This window comes from Neovison vison, chromosome 14, assembly GCF_020171115.1.
Source record: "Neovison vison isolate M4711 chromosome 14, ASM_NN_V1, whole genome shotgun sequence".
In the NCBI taxonomy this organism is placed as follows: Eukaryota; Metazoa; Chordata; class Mammalia; order Carnivora; family Mustelidae; genus Neogale; species Neogale vison.
This window is the reverse complement of record NC_058104.1, coordinates 17,888,090-17,901,116: the sequence shown is the minus strand read 5'-3', so window position 1 is coordinate 17,901,116 and position 13,027 is coordinate 17,888,090. Positions and strand designations below refer to the sequence as shown.

Here is a 13,027-nt window from a genome sequence, read left to right as displayed (position 1 = left end):
ATGAAAAGGGGAAACAGTTTCTCCAGGTCTCTGAGTTCCTCAGAGGACAGAGTGGAGTCTTTAACCAACCCTCTGGATCACTCCACAGACCTCAGTGGTTCAAGTCCTGGCCGTAAAAGCCCAAGGAAGCAGGGCACTTGGATGGCTCAGTGTGTTACGCCTGTCCCTTCTGCTCAAGTCATGATCCCAGGGTCCTGGGATTGAGCCCTGAATCAGACTCTGCTCAACGAGGACCCTGCTTCCTTCCTCTCTGTGTCTGCCTGTCTGCCTACTTGTGATCTCTCTCTCTGTCAAATAAATAAATAAAATCTTTAAAAAAAGAAAAAGAGGGCGCCTGGGTGGCTCAGTGGGTTAAGCCGCTGCCTTCAGCTCAGGTCATGATCTCAGGGTCCTGGGATCGAGTCCCGCATCGGGCTCTCTGCTCAGCAGGGAGCCTGCTTCCTCCTCTCTCTCTCTAGACTCTGCCTGCCTCTCTGCCTACTTGTGATCTCTCTCTGTCAAATAAATAAATAAAATCGTGAAAAAAAAAAAAGCCCAAGGAAGCAAATGCATATCCACAGTGCAAATAAGCTAGTACCAAGTTAATAAATGCCCTTTCTGCCTCTTTTCATCAGAAAACAAGTTTCTGGAAGCAGCACGCCTGCTTTAGGTGAACAAGCCCCCTTCAGCCCCTTACACTGAGCCAAGCTGAGAAATTCCATTTCTGAGTGACCAGAAAGCCATGAAGACAAGGTGAAGGGAGAAAACAGCTTTCTTTTTCATGTCTTCAAGAATTGCCATCTAATTCAACCAGTCCAGCCAGCGACCCAGCCCTAGATCCCACTGAGACCTCCCAGGTACAACCAAGTTCTGCACAGGTTCCCACTAGTCAGCAGCTTCCTGGCATCTGGCTGATGACCTGCTTTCCGACTTGCCATCTTCAGCTGAGTCCAGCACCCCTGAAGATCGAATCAACTATCTGTCTTACCCTTTTTGGACCACCCCACCTCATAACATGCACTAGACAGCCAGTAGTTGTTGCATGGAAATAGGGTATTCTTCACACAATGAAATCCCTGGACCTAAACCCCAGCTTGCAGCTCTCTGGTTGTTGGCTAAGTTCCTGGAGCTCTCTCTCGGCTGTTTCCTCATCTATAAGACCAGGACAGAGTCCACTGATCAGAGTTGTGGAGACTAAAAGTGACATACACATGGCACTTGGCCCCTCAACTAGCAGTTATGACTATCGTCAGTCCCCTCTCCTGCTCGAGCCCCCGTGGGAGCCAGGAGCCAGCCTGGGCTGCAGCCACCCTGCCAGCACCGTGACCCAGGCAGGCAGGTGGAGGCTCAATGGCCTCCCACATGCGGGTGTCCTCAAGGTCAGTCGGTGTCAGAACCAAATGTCATCTTGGGAGCCAACCTGCAAATCTTGGGTAATAAGCAGGCTGAGCCCATTCCTCCCCAGGGGGGAAAAAAGAGGGGGAGAGAGAAGAGGAAACAGAAGTACAGAGATCAAAAATCAGAAGGCCAAGAGTAAAAGAGCCAGACGGGGGCAGGTAGGGCAAATCATAAAGGACATGTACAAAGAAGCCACGGAGGTGAAAAGTAGCAGAGAGAGCTGGCAGCAGCCTCAGAAGGCACCAGGAGGGACAGTGGTCCCTGGCAAAGGGAGGAATCCTCATTGGATTATAGCTGGGCCCCAGCTATAATGCATGGAAAATGTCCAGTCACAAAACAGGGGTCCAGTGCCTGAGACAGGAGACAGGGAGGGCAGCAGAGCATGAGTTCCCAGCTGGCTCAGGTCTGCTCCAGCTCCCAAACGGAAGAGCAGAGAGAAAGTGCTGGGCTCAGTGGGCCGTGCCCCCGGGACAAGAGTGATGGCGGCAACAGCAGCAGGCCACCCCTCCACGTGGATCCACGGTCTCACAACTGGCTGGCTGGCTTCAGGTTTGGAAACCTCTCTGTGCCCAGAAGCCTTTGCTCATCGACTTCAGTGCTGGGTGCTCTGGACTGGCCCCATGTCAGGTCAAGGCCGGGAAAAGTACCCAAGCCCCCAGGACAATGACTCAGGGATGCCTCAGCCATGCTCACTACCAGGGCCCCACGAGACCGAGCACAAGTGGTGGGTGGAATTCCAAGGCCTTTAATTCATAGCCAGCGTGCCCGCGCCTCGCCCTAGCTCCTGTGTTGCCATGCCCCGCCCCATGCCGGCACCCCCCACTCCCTTCCCACAACCCCTCTCACGCTGCCCTGGCGCATTCCCTTCCCCCCTCTGCCTCCTAAGTGGGAGCAGGCGGGGGTGCAGCCAGAGCCCCCGCCGCCCCCAGCATCAGCATGGCCAGGGCCTTGGGGCCCGTTGTGTGGATCTTCTCGTGCCGGTGCAGGTTGGAGCGCCGGCTGAAGCTCTTGCCACAGAGGGGGCAGGAGTAGGGCCGGACGCCGCGGTGGGTGCGCTGGTGAGCAGTGAGGTGGGAGCTGTGGCTGAAGCTCTTGCCGCAGTCGAGGCAGTGGTAGGGCTTCTCGCCCGTGTGCGTGCGGTTGTGCGCGATGAGGTTGGAGCGCTGGCTGAAGCACTTGCCGCACTCGGGGCATGGGTAGGGCTTGACCCCGGTGTGCGTGCGCTGGTGGGTGACCAGGGCCGAGCTCTGCGTGAAGCACTTGCTGCAGACGGGGCACTTGTGGGGCTTGGCGCCTGTGTGCGTGCCCTGGTGGGTGACCAGGTCCGAGCGGCGGGTGAAGCGCTTGGCGCAACGGTCACACACGTAGGGCTTCTCGCCCGTGTGGATGCGCTGGTGCTGGATCAGCGTCGAGTGGTGGCTGAAGCTCTTCCAGCAGGAGGGGCAGGTGTAGGGCTTCTCGCCTGTGTGGATGATCTGGTGCTGGATGAGGTGTGAGCTGCGGCCGAAGCGTTTGCCGCAGTCCGTGCAGGTGTAGGGCTTCTCACCTGTGTGCGTGCGCCGGTGGGTGACGAGGTGCGAGTGCCAGCTGAAGGCCTTGCCGCACTGCTCACACTTGTACGTCTTCTTGCCGGCATCACCGTCGGGGACCAGGCCCTCCTCGCCGCTCTCGGGGGGGCCCACCTGCCCCTCTCTGGCTTTCTCCGTGAGGCTGGCATTGGGTGGCGCCGGTTTTGCTGGCATCTCTTGCAGGGGACCCAGCTGCCCACCGTCTCTGGCCGGCCCTGAGCTCTGGCCACTGCCGGTTTGCTGCCTGCACGGCAGGACATCCCCCGGGGTTCTCCCCACCCTGCTTCTGGAAGCCTTCGCATCCCCCAGGGCTGCCAGGGATGGGGCCGGCTCCTCCTTGCCCGCCTCAATGGCTCCTGGAGAAAGAGTTTCCAGCAAGACAGAAAAGACTTCCGTGAGGGACCCAGGGGAATTCAGGAAAGGAAGGTAAGAGCGAGGACCCTGGAAGGAAAAGCCACCACCCCGGCAGAGGACAGGACGCCGGCAGCACTGTCCCTGGCATGGGTCTGCACCCCAGGCAACAGAGAGCCCGCGCTGACAAGGGGCACCCGGGAGTGACGGCAAGGAGCCCACAGGCCCGTGCCACAGTGCCCGCCCACCTGTCACCTCTGTACACACCTGCCTTCTCCTTGTCGTCTCCCATCTGCTGGCTCGAGCTCGATGCCTCACCCTTGCCCTGTCCCTGGGAGCCCCAGAGAGGTCTGCTGAAGGGAAATCCTGCTGAAAGAGAGACACGAGATGCTGTGCTCAGTGTGGAACCCCCAGGCTGCACAGCAGGAGACAAACCCCCCAAATGAAGAGGCAGAAATGGGGAGGCAGCTCTGCAAACATGGAGTAGAAAGACACAAGCTAAATTTAAAAATAAATAAAGAAATAAAAGACAGGGCGCCCGGGTGGCTCAGTGGGTTAAGCCGCTGCCTTCGGCTCAGGTCATGATCTCAGGGTCCTGGGATCGAGGCCCACATCGGGCTCTCTGCTCAGCAGGGAGCCTGCTTCCTCCTCTCTCTCTCTGCCTGCTTGTGATCTCTCTCTGTCAAATAAATAAATAAAATCTTTAAAAAAAAAAAAAAGAAAGAAAAAAAGAAATAAAAGACACAAGCTGAAAACTCGCATGGGGTCCGGAGTCCAGCCCTCGGTAGGCAGCGCACTGTAGGGGAACCGCCTGACTCACTCTCCTCAGGGCTGAGGTGGGCTCCACCTTGTTTCCCTGAATGAGCCCCAGAAGCAAAAGGAGAGGGGCCAGGTGAGGTCAGCTGCTGATAACCCCCTTTGTCACACAGGCCCCCAGCTGCAGGCCCAGCAATGTCTCCAGGCCCGCAGCTCTCCAGACCAGGGGCAAGAAGGGCTCCTGGGGGAGGGACAGTGGTGGACCGAAGCCCAGGGGGAGGGCCCAGGAGAAGCAGCCAGGGGTGCCGTCAGCCCAGAAGTCAGGGACCAGCAGCCCCCTGGCCAAGTCCCCGGGGGCAAGGGCCTGGGGCTTCTGGTCAAGTCAGAGAGCAGAGCGGCCCAGCCTCCACGCCCCAAACCAGACCGTGCAGGAAGAGAGGAGTGTGTGGGACCCGCCCCCGGGTTTCAGGCACTTGTGAGGCTGGCCGTGGGGCTGCAGGTGGGTGCTGAGTTCCCTCTGACCTCCCAGGACTTGCCTGGGCCTGCCGCTCTGGGCCATGAGGAGTGCTACGATGGGTGGTGAGCAAAGCCAAGATAATTAAAGGCGTGAGCTGTCCTGACTCTGAAGCCCACCGCCGAGGTCAAGGTGAAACCACCAAGCCCCCAGCTCCCCTAGACCAGCAAGTGTGCCCCTGGTAGGTACTGACAGACAAATAGGCAGATTGAACTGAATGGCAATGAAGGAACGAGCGCCAGAAGCTCCTCTCAATTCTGCCAACAAAAACAGTGTCTGAAACAGAGAAGTTGGGGTGTTGGGACTTGATTTACCATAAGAAACAATGAGGGACCCAAGGCCCCTCTGAAGAGAGGACAGGCCCCTCGGGGTGGATGTGACAGCTCAGGGTCTGGGGGCCTGGAGAGATGAGCTGGCACCAGGACCCCCTATCCCCCGGCACAAAGCCCCGATAGGCAGCCAAGCTCTCCACACACACACCTCTCAGGTGGGGCTTGGAGGAGCAGGACGGTGGCAGGAGCAGCCCAATACCGCAGAAGGACCGGAAAGCAGAAGCGCAAGGCCAGCGCTGCCTGGCGCAATGGCCACTCGCCATGAGGGGCTACAACAATTCAAACTTGACCGATTAAAAGGAAATCAAGGATCAGCCCAGGCACTCCAGCCACATTTCTGGTGCTGAGCAGCCACACGTGGCTCGTGGTCTCCAGGTCAGCACAGAGCGCGTGTCTTTCACCAGGGAGAACAGAGCGGCCCATGTGGATGCTGAGAAGCTTAAGCCCGAGGTGGGGGGAGGAGGGGGTGGCAGGACGGCCCCACCTCTGGCATCGGGCCTCAGAAGTGGTCACCCCAGCACAAGCTCAGGCCCTTACCCAGGGACAGTCCGTTCCTCTTCTGCAGGACGTCCCTGTAGAAGCTTTGCTGGGCGTGGTCCAGCCGACCCCACTCCTCCCTGGAGAGGTACAGAGCCACATCCTCAAAAGTCACCGGCATCTGCAACACAAAATACCCACTCTCCAGGGCACGGCGGGACACCCTGGGCGGGGGGGAATGGCTCCAAGATGAGGGCCGCCCCTGCCCCTGGCCCCTAGCCCACTGCCCCAAGCAAGGCCTGTGCTCCCATCTGACGGTGAAACAGGACAGCCGCCCAAGGGGGGCATTTTTTTTTGGTGGGGGAGGGCTGTAAAAAACAAAGCAGTTGTGTACCACAGGCGATAAGACACAAAGAAAAGGCCCTTTCTGGCACCACAGCCAAAGCTCAGGATGTCCAGGTGCACCCCTCCTCCAGCCCCCAGATCCAGACAACGAGGCCCCGTCTGAGACGCCACTCCTTCATGTCCTTGTGCTCTCCGTTCAGCCGTGCACCTGATCGGGGACACTGACCTGGGACCAGGCGGTGAGCAGCGCCGCAGCCATCTGGCGGTCTCTGGTCCGCCCCTCGCGAGCGAGCACGGGGATCTGGGGGGAGGGGAGGGCTGAGAGAGCAGAGAGGTCCTCAGGGCGGCCACCTCACCCTGCTGGGCCCCGCTGCTGCCCCTGAGCCGACCCCAGGGGACACCAGAGCTGCCTCCAAATCCACCCCAACCCGACCCAAGAAGAGGGTCAGCAGGCTCTGAGGTGGCGCAGGAGCGGCCTCTGAGGGGCAGGTGGGCAGACATCCGGGCATCTCCATGGCAGGAGAGCTCATGCCCTGCCCCCCTGTGCTATGAGCCTCCACCTCCCCCCACAGCTGCCACCCACAAAGAGCCTCCCTCCACATCCTTCTCCATCCCTGTCCTCACCTCCACCAGGCAAGAAGAGCGCCTTCTCCTTAGAGCCCTGGCTTAGGGACACCCAGCTCGGCGTTCCCGGAGCCCCATCCCCCTGCCATGCCCCCTCGGGGTGTGGCTCTTCTGGCTCCATCTTGATGTGCGGTGACTCCCGAGTGGCTCCCAAAGGCACCATCTCCTCCGACTCAGAAAGCATTTCTGGACAAGGATGCCCATGGCCCGGAACCTAGGAACGACAGCCCCCATCAGTACGTGGGCAGAGAACAGGAGACCCTGTCGAGCTCCGCACCTAAAGGTCCTGGCAGGGGCCACACACACTCAGATCCAAGGCACAGCCTGAAGAGCGGCCCTTGCTTCCTTCTGCTGGCCCTGGGGACCCACACATCTCTGGTTTACCGACACAAGGCCGAGGCAGCCAGGGAACGAAGGAAAGAAGGAAGGCTCGAGGTCGGGCGAGGGGCAGATGCCTCTTCTCAGTTCCAGCCTCGTGCCTCCCACAGCAGCATGGGCTGTTCCTGTTTAACACTGAGGAAACTGAGTGTAGTGGATTGAACGTGTTCCCCCAGATTTCATGTCACTCGGAATCTCAGAACATGACCTTATTTGGAATAAAGTTCTTCACTCTTGTAATTAGTTAAGGATCGGCTCCATAGCTCAGGGGTTAGAGCACTGGTCTTGTAATTAGTTAAGGATCTTGAGAGGAAATCATCCTGCATTTAGACTGGGCCCTAAATCCGATCACTGGTGTCCTGATAAGAGGAAAAGACATGGAAATACAGAGAAAGCCACATGTATATAGAGGCAGAGCTGGGGGACAGAAGCCGCGGGACACATGGAGCCGCCAGACCCTGAGAGGCAGAAGGAGCCTCCTCCTCGAGGCTGGGGAGGGAGCCCCTCCAACACTGCGACCCCGGCCTCTCAAACTGAGGGAATAAATGCTGGTTGTTACACAGACACAGGACACTGTGATCCTGGCTCAGAGGTCAGACAACGGCCCAAGGTCAGAGAGCCCATTAGGGCTTGGCGAGAAGTGGAACTCAAGGGTAGCCAACTCACAAGTCAACGACAGAGCCACCATTTCTTGGAGATGACAGGGAGGTATCATGTGGCCTTGGGCCATTTCCAGCCTGACTCAATGTGAAGTTTTGGGCTTTGGAGAAAAAGGCCCAAGGGTACCACTAACTGTGCCATGGCCTAGGCCTGCCCCGGCCCAACAGAGGGAAAACCTCCCAGCTCACCCGTTCAGCACCACCCACTGCAATGGCACTTCCAGTGTCCCCCCACTTCACACCAGCCCCAGCTCCAGCCCCTGGGATGGGGAAGAAGAGCCTTTGGAGTCAGGCAACCAGGGCTCAAATCTAGGCCAGCCCCTCATTAGGTGCTCACCCCCAAGTAGGCACCACAAACCTCAAGAGTTTGGGGCAAGTCACTTCCTTTGCATTGGGAGGCCCCCGGTGAGGCCTCACTGGCCTCCGCAGCTCAGCGACCGGCCAGGCTTCTCCCTGGGCCACCTCCACCTCCATCTACATTAGGGTCTCAAAGAGAAAGACCCTCAGGCCAGGGAGCCACCTGGGCCAGGCAGCCTCCGAGACTCAGCTGCTCTGCCTCATACACAGATAACCTGTGAGAAAGAGCTGTGCGCTCTGGAACATTCTGGATAAACACAGAGTGGAGCCAATAATTATTACTACTCCTCTCCTGTGTGAGCTGACGGACTCCAACAGCAGCAGAGAACATCAGGGACGCGTGAGGCCCACTGGGTGTTACAAAGGCACCGTGGAAGTGAAAGCAAACAGTGCAGGGGCTTCTTTGTGCTTCTGTGGTACGAAAATGATACAGACGGTCCCTGGCTTACAACGGCTCAAATTAACCAGTTTTCGACCCGACGACGGTACAAAAGGGATATCCATTCCACAGAAACCGTACTTCGGATTTTGAATTTGCATCCTCTGCTGGGCTAGTGATCCGCAGCTCGGTCGTCCCTGGGGACGGAGGCGGCAGGAGCCGCAGCTGCCGGTCAGCCACACGGTCACGAGAGGAAACGACCCACAAACTGTGTTTCTCTTTCAATACGGTCGTACTCACCACTTCATTATGGAAGAGGCTTTGCGGGAGGCGATTCTGCCTGACTACGGGCTGATGTTAACGTGTTTTGAGCACGTCTGAGGGAGGGAGATTAGGCCATGATGCTCAGAAGGTTACTGTGTTAAATGCATTTTCAACTTCTGATACTTAACAATGGTTTTATCGGGATGTAACCCCGTCGCAAGTCAAGAAAGATCCGCACTTGATTTGTATTTGAACCTACAACCCCTGGAAATGCGAGTTGAGGTGTTAAGGGTTTCTCTGACCTAGGTTCTAGTTGCTGTGGATGTTTCTATTTTCTGTATTACAATAATTACCACCTCAGAGCCTCCCAACCGCCTGGAACAGCCTGTGGGAACAGCAGGCACATGACAGATGTTTTACAGATGACACACCTGGTTCCCAGAGGCAGGGGACTTGCCCAAGGTCACACACCTGGCCGCAGGTGACTCATGTTCCTTTGATTCCAAGCCCAATGGCCCTGGTCGCCCCACCACCACCGCCACCGAAGGTTATAATTACACACGTGGGCAACAGGTACGTGAAGGACTAGGTGCTTAGACCCAGAATGGAGATGGGGTCCAAAGCTGAAGGGAGGGTAAACTGAGGCTTCCCTGCGTGCTCTGGACACCGTTCGGAGAGGAACCCCACCAGGAAAACGCACCATGCAGCCTCCCTGCTATTTTGTATGGCCTTTGGCCGAATGACAACTGAACTAACTCACCAGGCAAAGCAGAGAAACTTGGTAGCTGTCGATTCCCACCACCTTTTCCACCTCCCATCACCCCCATCCACCAGTCCTGCACCCCGGTGAGCCTAACTCTTCCACTGGTCTAGGCACCTTGCCTTGAAAGTCCCCTCCTGCTCCCGGTCCTTCCAGGGCACACATCCCTTACCCAGCACCCTGTCCATACCTCTAGGGCTCTCTCCTTGTCCTGGGCAGCCCGGGTGCCTCCGCCGTCCGCAGACATTTCTATCTCAGAGGTAGGAAGCACAGCTAAGTCGTTGGCCAACCCCTGCCAGCTCTGGCCAGGAGCCTGGAAGAGCAGGAAGAAGTCAGCCAGCGTCTCCCGGGTACCTCTGAAGCAGTGTGAAAATCCCCCACGCAGGACCAGACCCACCCGTGGTCCCAATCAGAAATAAACCTTCCAGCTGCCTTCCAGTGACCTCACTCCCTAGGATGGTTTTTGGTCCCTCGATTAACAGAATGCTACTCTGTATCGTCCCCTTTGTCACTTAAGCCAGAATTCTGCATCTCTGAGCAGCCCAGCTGGGAAAGTCAGGGCTGACTCGGCATCTGTCTCTCCTGCCATCAGGAGCCCAAAGGACTGCAGAGATCCTATAAACAAAACAGGTGCTGGGTGTGGCCACACCCGTCACAGCCAGCTCCGAGGGAGAATCAAGGCCCCACCGTCTCCCAGGCCCGGGACACACACACACCCCGCGCTCGACCTGACTTGGCCCTGCCCGGGATGCAGAAACTGAGCAACCCGAAACTGCAACCACCCGCCAAGTCCATCCTCCTCACGGACCTGGACAGACCATATCCTTCCCCTTCCCGAACCTGGGTCCAGGCCCCCTTTTCTGGTCCAGCCTGAAGCCTTCCACCTCTGACCCCGTCCCCTCCTGCCAGATGACCACCCACAAGGATCTCAGGATCCAGGCACCCTCCCCGGCGCCCCTCTCACCGAGGCGGAGGCGGAGGGGGCACCTCGGGCGGTGGGGGGGGCCCCCTTCCCCGGGGAAGGGAGACTCCACAGCCTGCAGCGGGCCGGGAGCCGGGTGGAGACTGGGATTAGGGACAACAGGAAGTCCCTCCCAGATCCCGTTCCCCACGCAGCTGCAGCCCTACAGGGTCCCTGGCTTCGAGGGTTCCGGGTCTGGGGTCCTGAGCGGGGCTGCACTTGATCTCAGCCGGGAGGTGAATCCTAAATCCTCACTGCCCGCTCACGATCGCTTTACCTGGCGTGCACTTGTGAAACCAGCAAAGCAGGGACGCCAGAACGGGGAAATACATTCTCTGGAAGGTTCTGACATTTGACGTTTCAGAGAGGGCACTGCAGCTGTTCTCACAGAAGGAAGGACACTCTCCTGGGGAGAGGGGCACGATGGTCCTCTTCCATACACAGGGCTTCTGGAGGTCTTGTGGTGTCTCCATGGAGACGTTCCTGGGCCAGTGAGCAGGGGAGAGTCTTGGGCTCTCCCCAAGACTGGCATGGAGTTCTGTCTCCCTCAGAGCAAACTTAGTAAACAGGCCTGGGAACCTACCCTCAGCCCCATGCCCCACACCCTGAGGCCCTACCCTCACCCCCGTGCCCCAAACCTTGAAATGATGTTGGACCAATGTGAGATTCCTCTAGACTCCCCTCCCCACCTCCATCTCCAGGCTGGGGAGTGTAACAGGGGTAATGGGGTCTGACCCAGCCATCCACAGGCTCCCAGACTCCAACTCTCAGTCTTGGCCTTCCCTTCGGACCCTGAGAGCCAAGGCTCCCAAAATGGAGGCTCAGAGACTGCTTCACTTCTAGGGTGAAGAACTCATCTCCCCCCTGAGCAGGGCACAGGGGATGGGTGTCAGGAGAAGAGGGGGGCCAGCTCCAGAGTCAGATTCCAGGAACCTCCCTATAACCATGGCCTCTGACCATCAGAGTCCTCTGACATGTATCCATTTCACCCTGTAAGGCAGGCCCTGTGCTGGCCTACAGGTGTACTATGTGGGCCCACAGGGGGTTGATTTCTTTAAAACTTAGTTTCCAACATTTAACAATTAGTATATTTGTCATAAAATCGATTTTCTTGAAAAATCAGAACATTAGGCAACCCCGGACTCATATTCCTCACATTTGGGGGCCGTTCTCACATAGCTGTACATGGTCCCCACTTGCTCCTGTAGCATATTGAACTCTGATCTAGCCTTCTGTCACCTTGATGAACAAAAAATATTAGCCTTGGGGTCTGGTCAGTATTTCCAGGTGTTTTAATCCTCAAGGCAAAGAGGGATATCCAAAGTTGTAGCCAAAGTCAATACCGCTGTCAAGCCAGAGAGCTATAAACTGAGAAGCCACAGGGGGCTGTGAAAAAAGATTGACAACTCAGTCCGTGACTGTTTTTCCATCAACATGGACAGTGACCAGTGTCCAGAGTAAGGGGACTCACTCCTGAGGTGACCCATTTCAGCCTACATCAGCTCCAGCCGTGCACCGAGTCCCAACACAGTGGGTGTATCCTGATTCACAGGCAAACATTTCTCTACCAGACAAAAGGGATACTGGGGAAGCCCAGCAGTTTGGATCCCACCAGGGAATCACCTAAACTAGACTAAATGAAGTCTCAACATTTATTTAAGTGTTCGGAAAATACGTATTAAGCACTTACTATATGACAGACATTAGCCCCTTCTTGGAGATGAGAGGAAACACCTCTAGGGCTGGCTCTAGGACTGGGCCGGTCTAGGAGAAAGAGTGTTCACATTTGCTGTGTGGGAACTGCAGTCCCTAACAGACTGCAGAAAGGCACCAGGGAAAGCAGAGATCAAAAACCTAAATGCCTCGAACAAGTGGGCAGCACCACAAATGACCGGTGGCTTGGGTGCAAGATGGTAGTAGGGGAGGGGCTGCAGGGCCCTCAAGAAATCATATTTTGTTCAAAGGGGGCAGCTGGTGGCTCAATATTGCCAAAGCTTGAGAATTTTTCAAGAGAAGCCAAAGAAGAAGAAGAAGAAGAAGGAGAAGAATTATTAGATTGATGTGAAATGTTGACGATTCAAATAAAAATTTAAGAACTCCGTACAACTCCAGCAGAAAACACCTGCCGTCTAGCTCCTGGGGCACCAGGGATGTACTCACCTCCGGAGCCTGTCACGAGGATAGCTATATCATGGATGGAGATGCTTATCTGAGCTGTGGACCAGCAAACACTCCCGCATCTGGCGGCTTCACTGAGCTTAAGAAGAGATCACCTTCAGGGCGCCTGGTTGGCTCAGTGGGTTAAGCTGCTGCCTTCGGCTCAGGTCATGATCTTGGGGTCCCGGGATCGAGTCCCACATCAGGCTCTCTGCTCAGCAGGGAGCCTGCTTCCTCCTCTCTCTCTCTCTCTCTCTCTCTCTCTGCCTGCCTCTCTGCCAACTTGCGATCTCTGTCTGTCAAATAAATAAATAAAATCTTAAAAAAAAAAAAAAAGAGAGATCACCTTCAGTAAATAAATCATGGGATCTACCTTCAGAGATTAGCCTGAGAACTGACTCCGGCCTCACAAAAACGCTCACAATAATTAAAACTAGAAAAAGGAATCACATGAAGCAAGAAGGGAAAAAATGTTTAAAAAGTAAAGGGAGGAGAGCATGTAGTCATGAAGGCTGTTCAGCCAGGCTGGAGACGGGGTAATGCAGACCTCTCTGCAGCCTTAGGGAGGACAGGCGGTATGGGGAAATAAAGGAACGTGAGAGAGGCCAAGGAAAAACAGGAATAATCGAGGAAGCACAGAGCAAACGTTAAGCACGGAAAAAGAAAAGGATAGCGGATAGGTGGGGAAATCCCATAGGTGGGGCCCCAGGAATACAAATTTTTTTGAAGAAAATAACTAAGAACGCCCAGGGCCACGGAGACCAGGGC

General features: G+C 56.4%; 1 protein-coding gene across 5 annotated transcripts; it reads right to left on the bottom strand.

The window, feature by feature from the left end:
• Positions 1-2,106: 2,106 nt before the first annotated feature.
• Positions 2,107-12,422, bottom strand: ZNF205 (zinc finger protein 205). Of its 5 annotated transcripts, none has more exons than XM_044233327.1 (7): positions 12,263-12,422; positions 9,332-9,454; positions 6,345-6,558; positions 5,947-6,038; positions 5,436-5,556; positions 3,564-3,665; positions 2,107-3,301 (listed from the first exon to the last, which is right to left on the bottom strand). In XM_044233327.1, the coding sequence occupies exons 2-7, from the start codon at positions 9,386-9,388 to the stop codon at positions 2,259-2,261; spliced, it is 1,629 nt and encodes a 542-aa protein (XP_044089262.1). In that variant the 5' UTR covers positions 9,389-9,454; positions 12,263-12,422; the 3' UTR covers positions 2,107-2,258. The 5 variants fall into 5 exon arrangements, with proteins under 5 accessions (XP_044089262.1, XP_044089258.1, XP_044089259.1 ...); XM_044233323.1 differs by lacking the exon at positions 12,263-12,422 and adding an exon at positions 10,380-10,573; XM_044233324.1 differs by lacking the exon at positions 12,263-12,422 and adding an exon at positions 10,380-10,573 and having other exon boundaries at positions 3,564-3,662.
• Positions 12,423-13,027: the final 605 nt, after the last annotated feature.

What these genes read in the sequence shown, in the direction of transcription:
- ZNF205 (XM_044233323.1), bottom strand. Translation starts at nt 10,454, where the DNA reads ATGTCAGAACCTTCCAGAGAATGTATTTCCCCGTTCTGGCGTCCCTGC. An exon ending in GCTCTTCTTGCCTGGTGGAG is followed by an intron (nt 6,039 to 6,344) that starts GTGAGGACAGGG and finishes CTGCTCTCTCAG; the next exon opens with CCCTCCCCTCCCCCCAGATC. An exon ending in AGACGACAAGGAGAAGGCAG is followed by an intron (nt 3,302 to 3,563) that starts GTGTGTACAGAG and finishes CTCTTTCTCCAG; the next exon opens with GAGCCATTGAGGCGGGCAAG.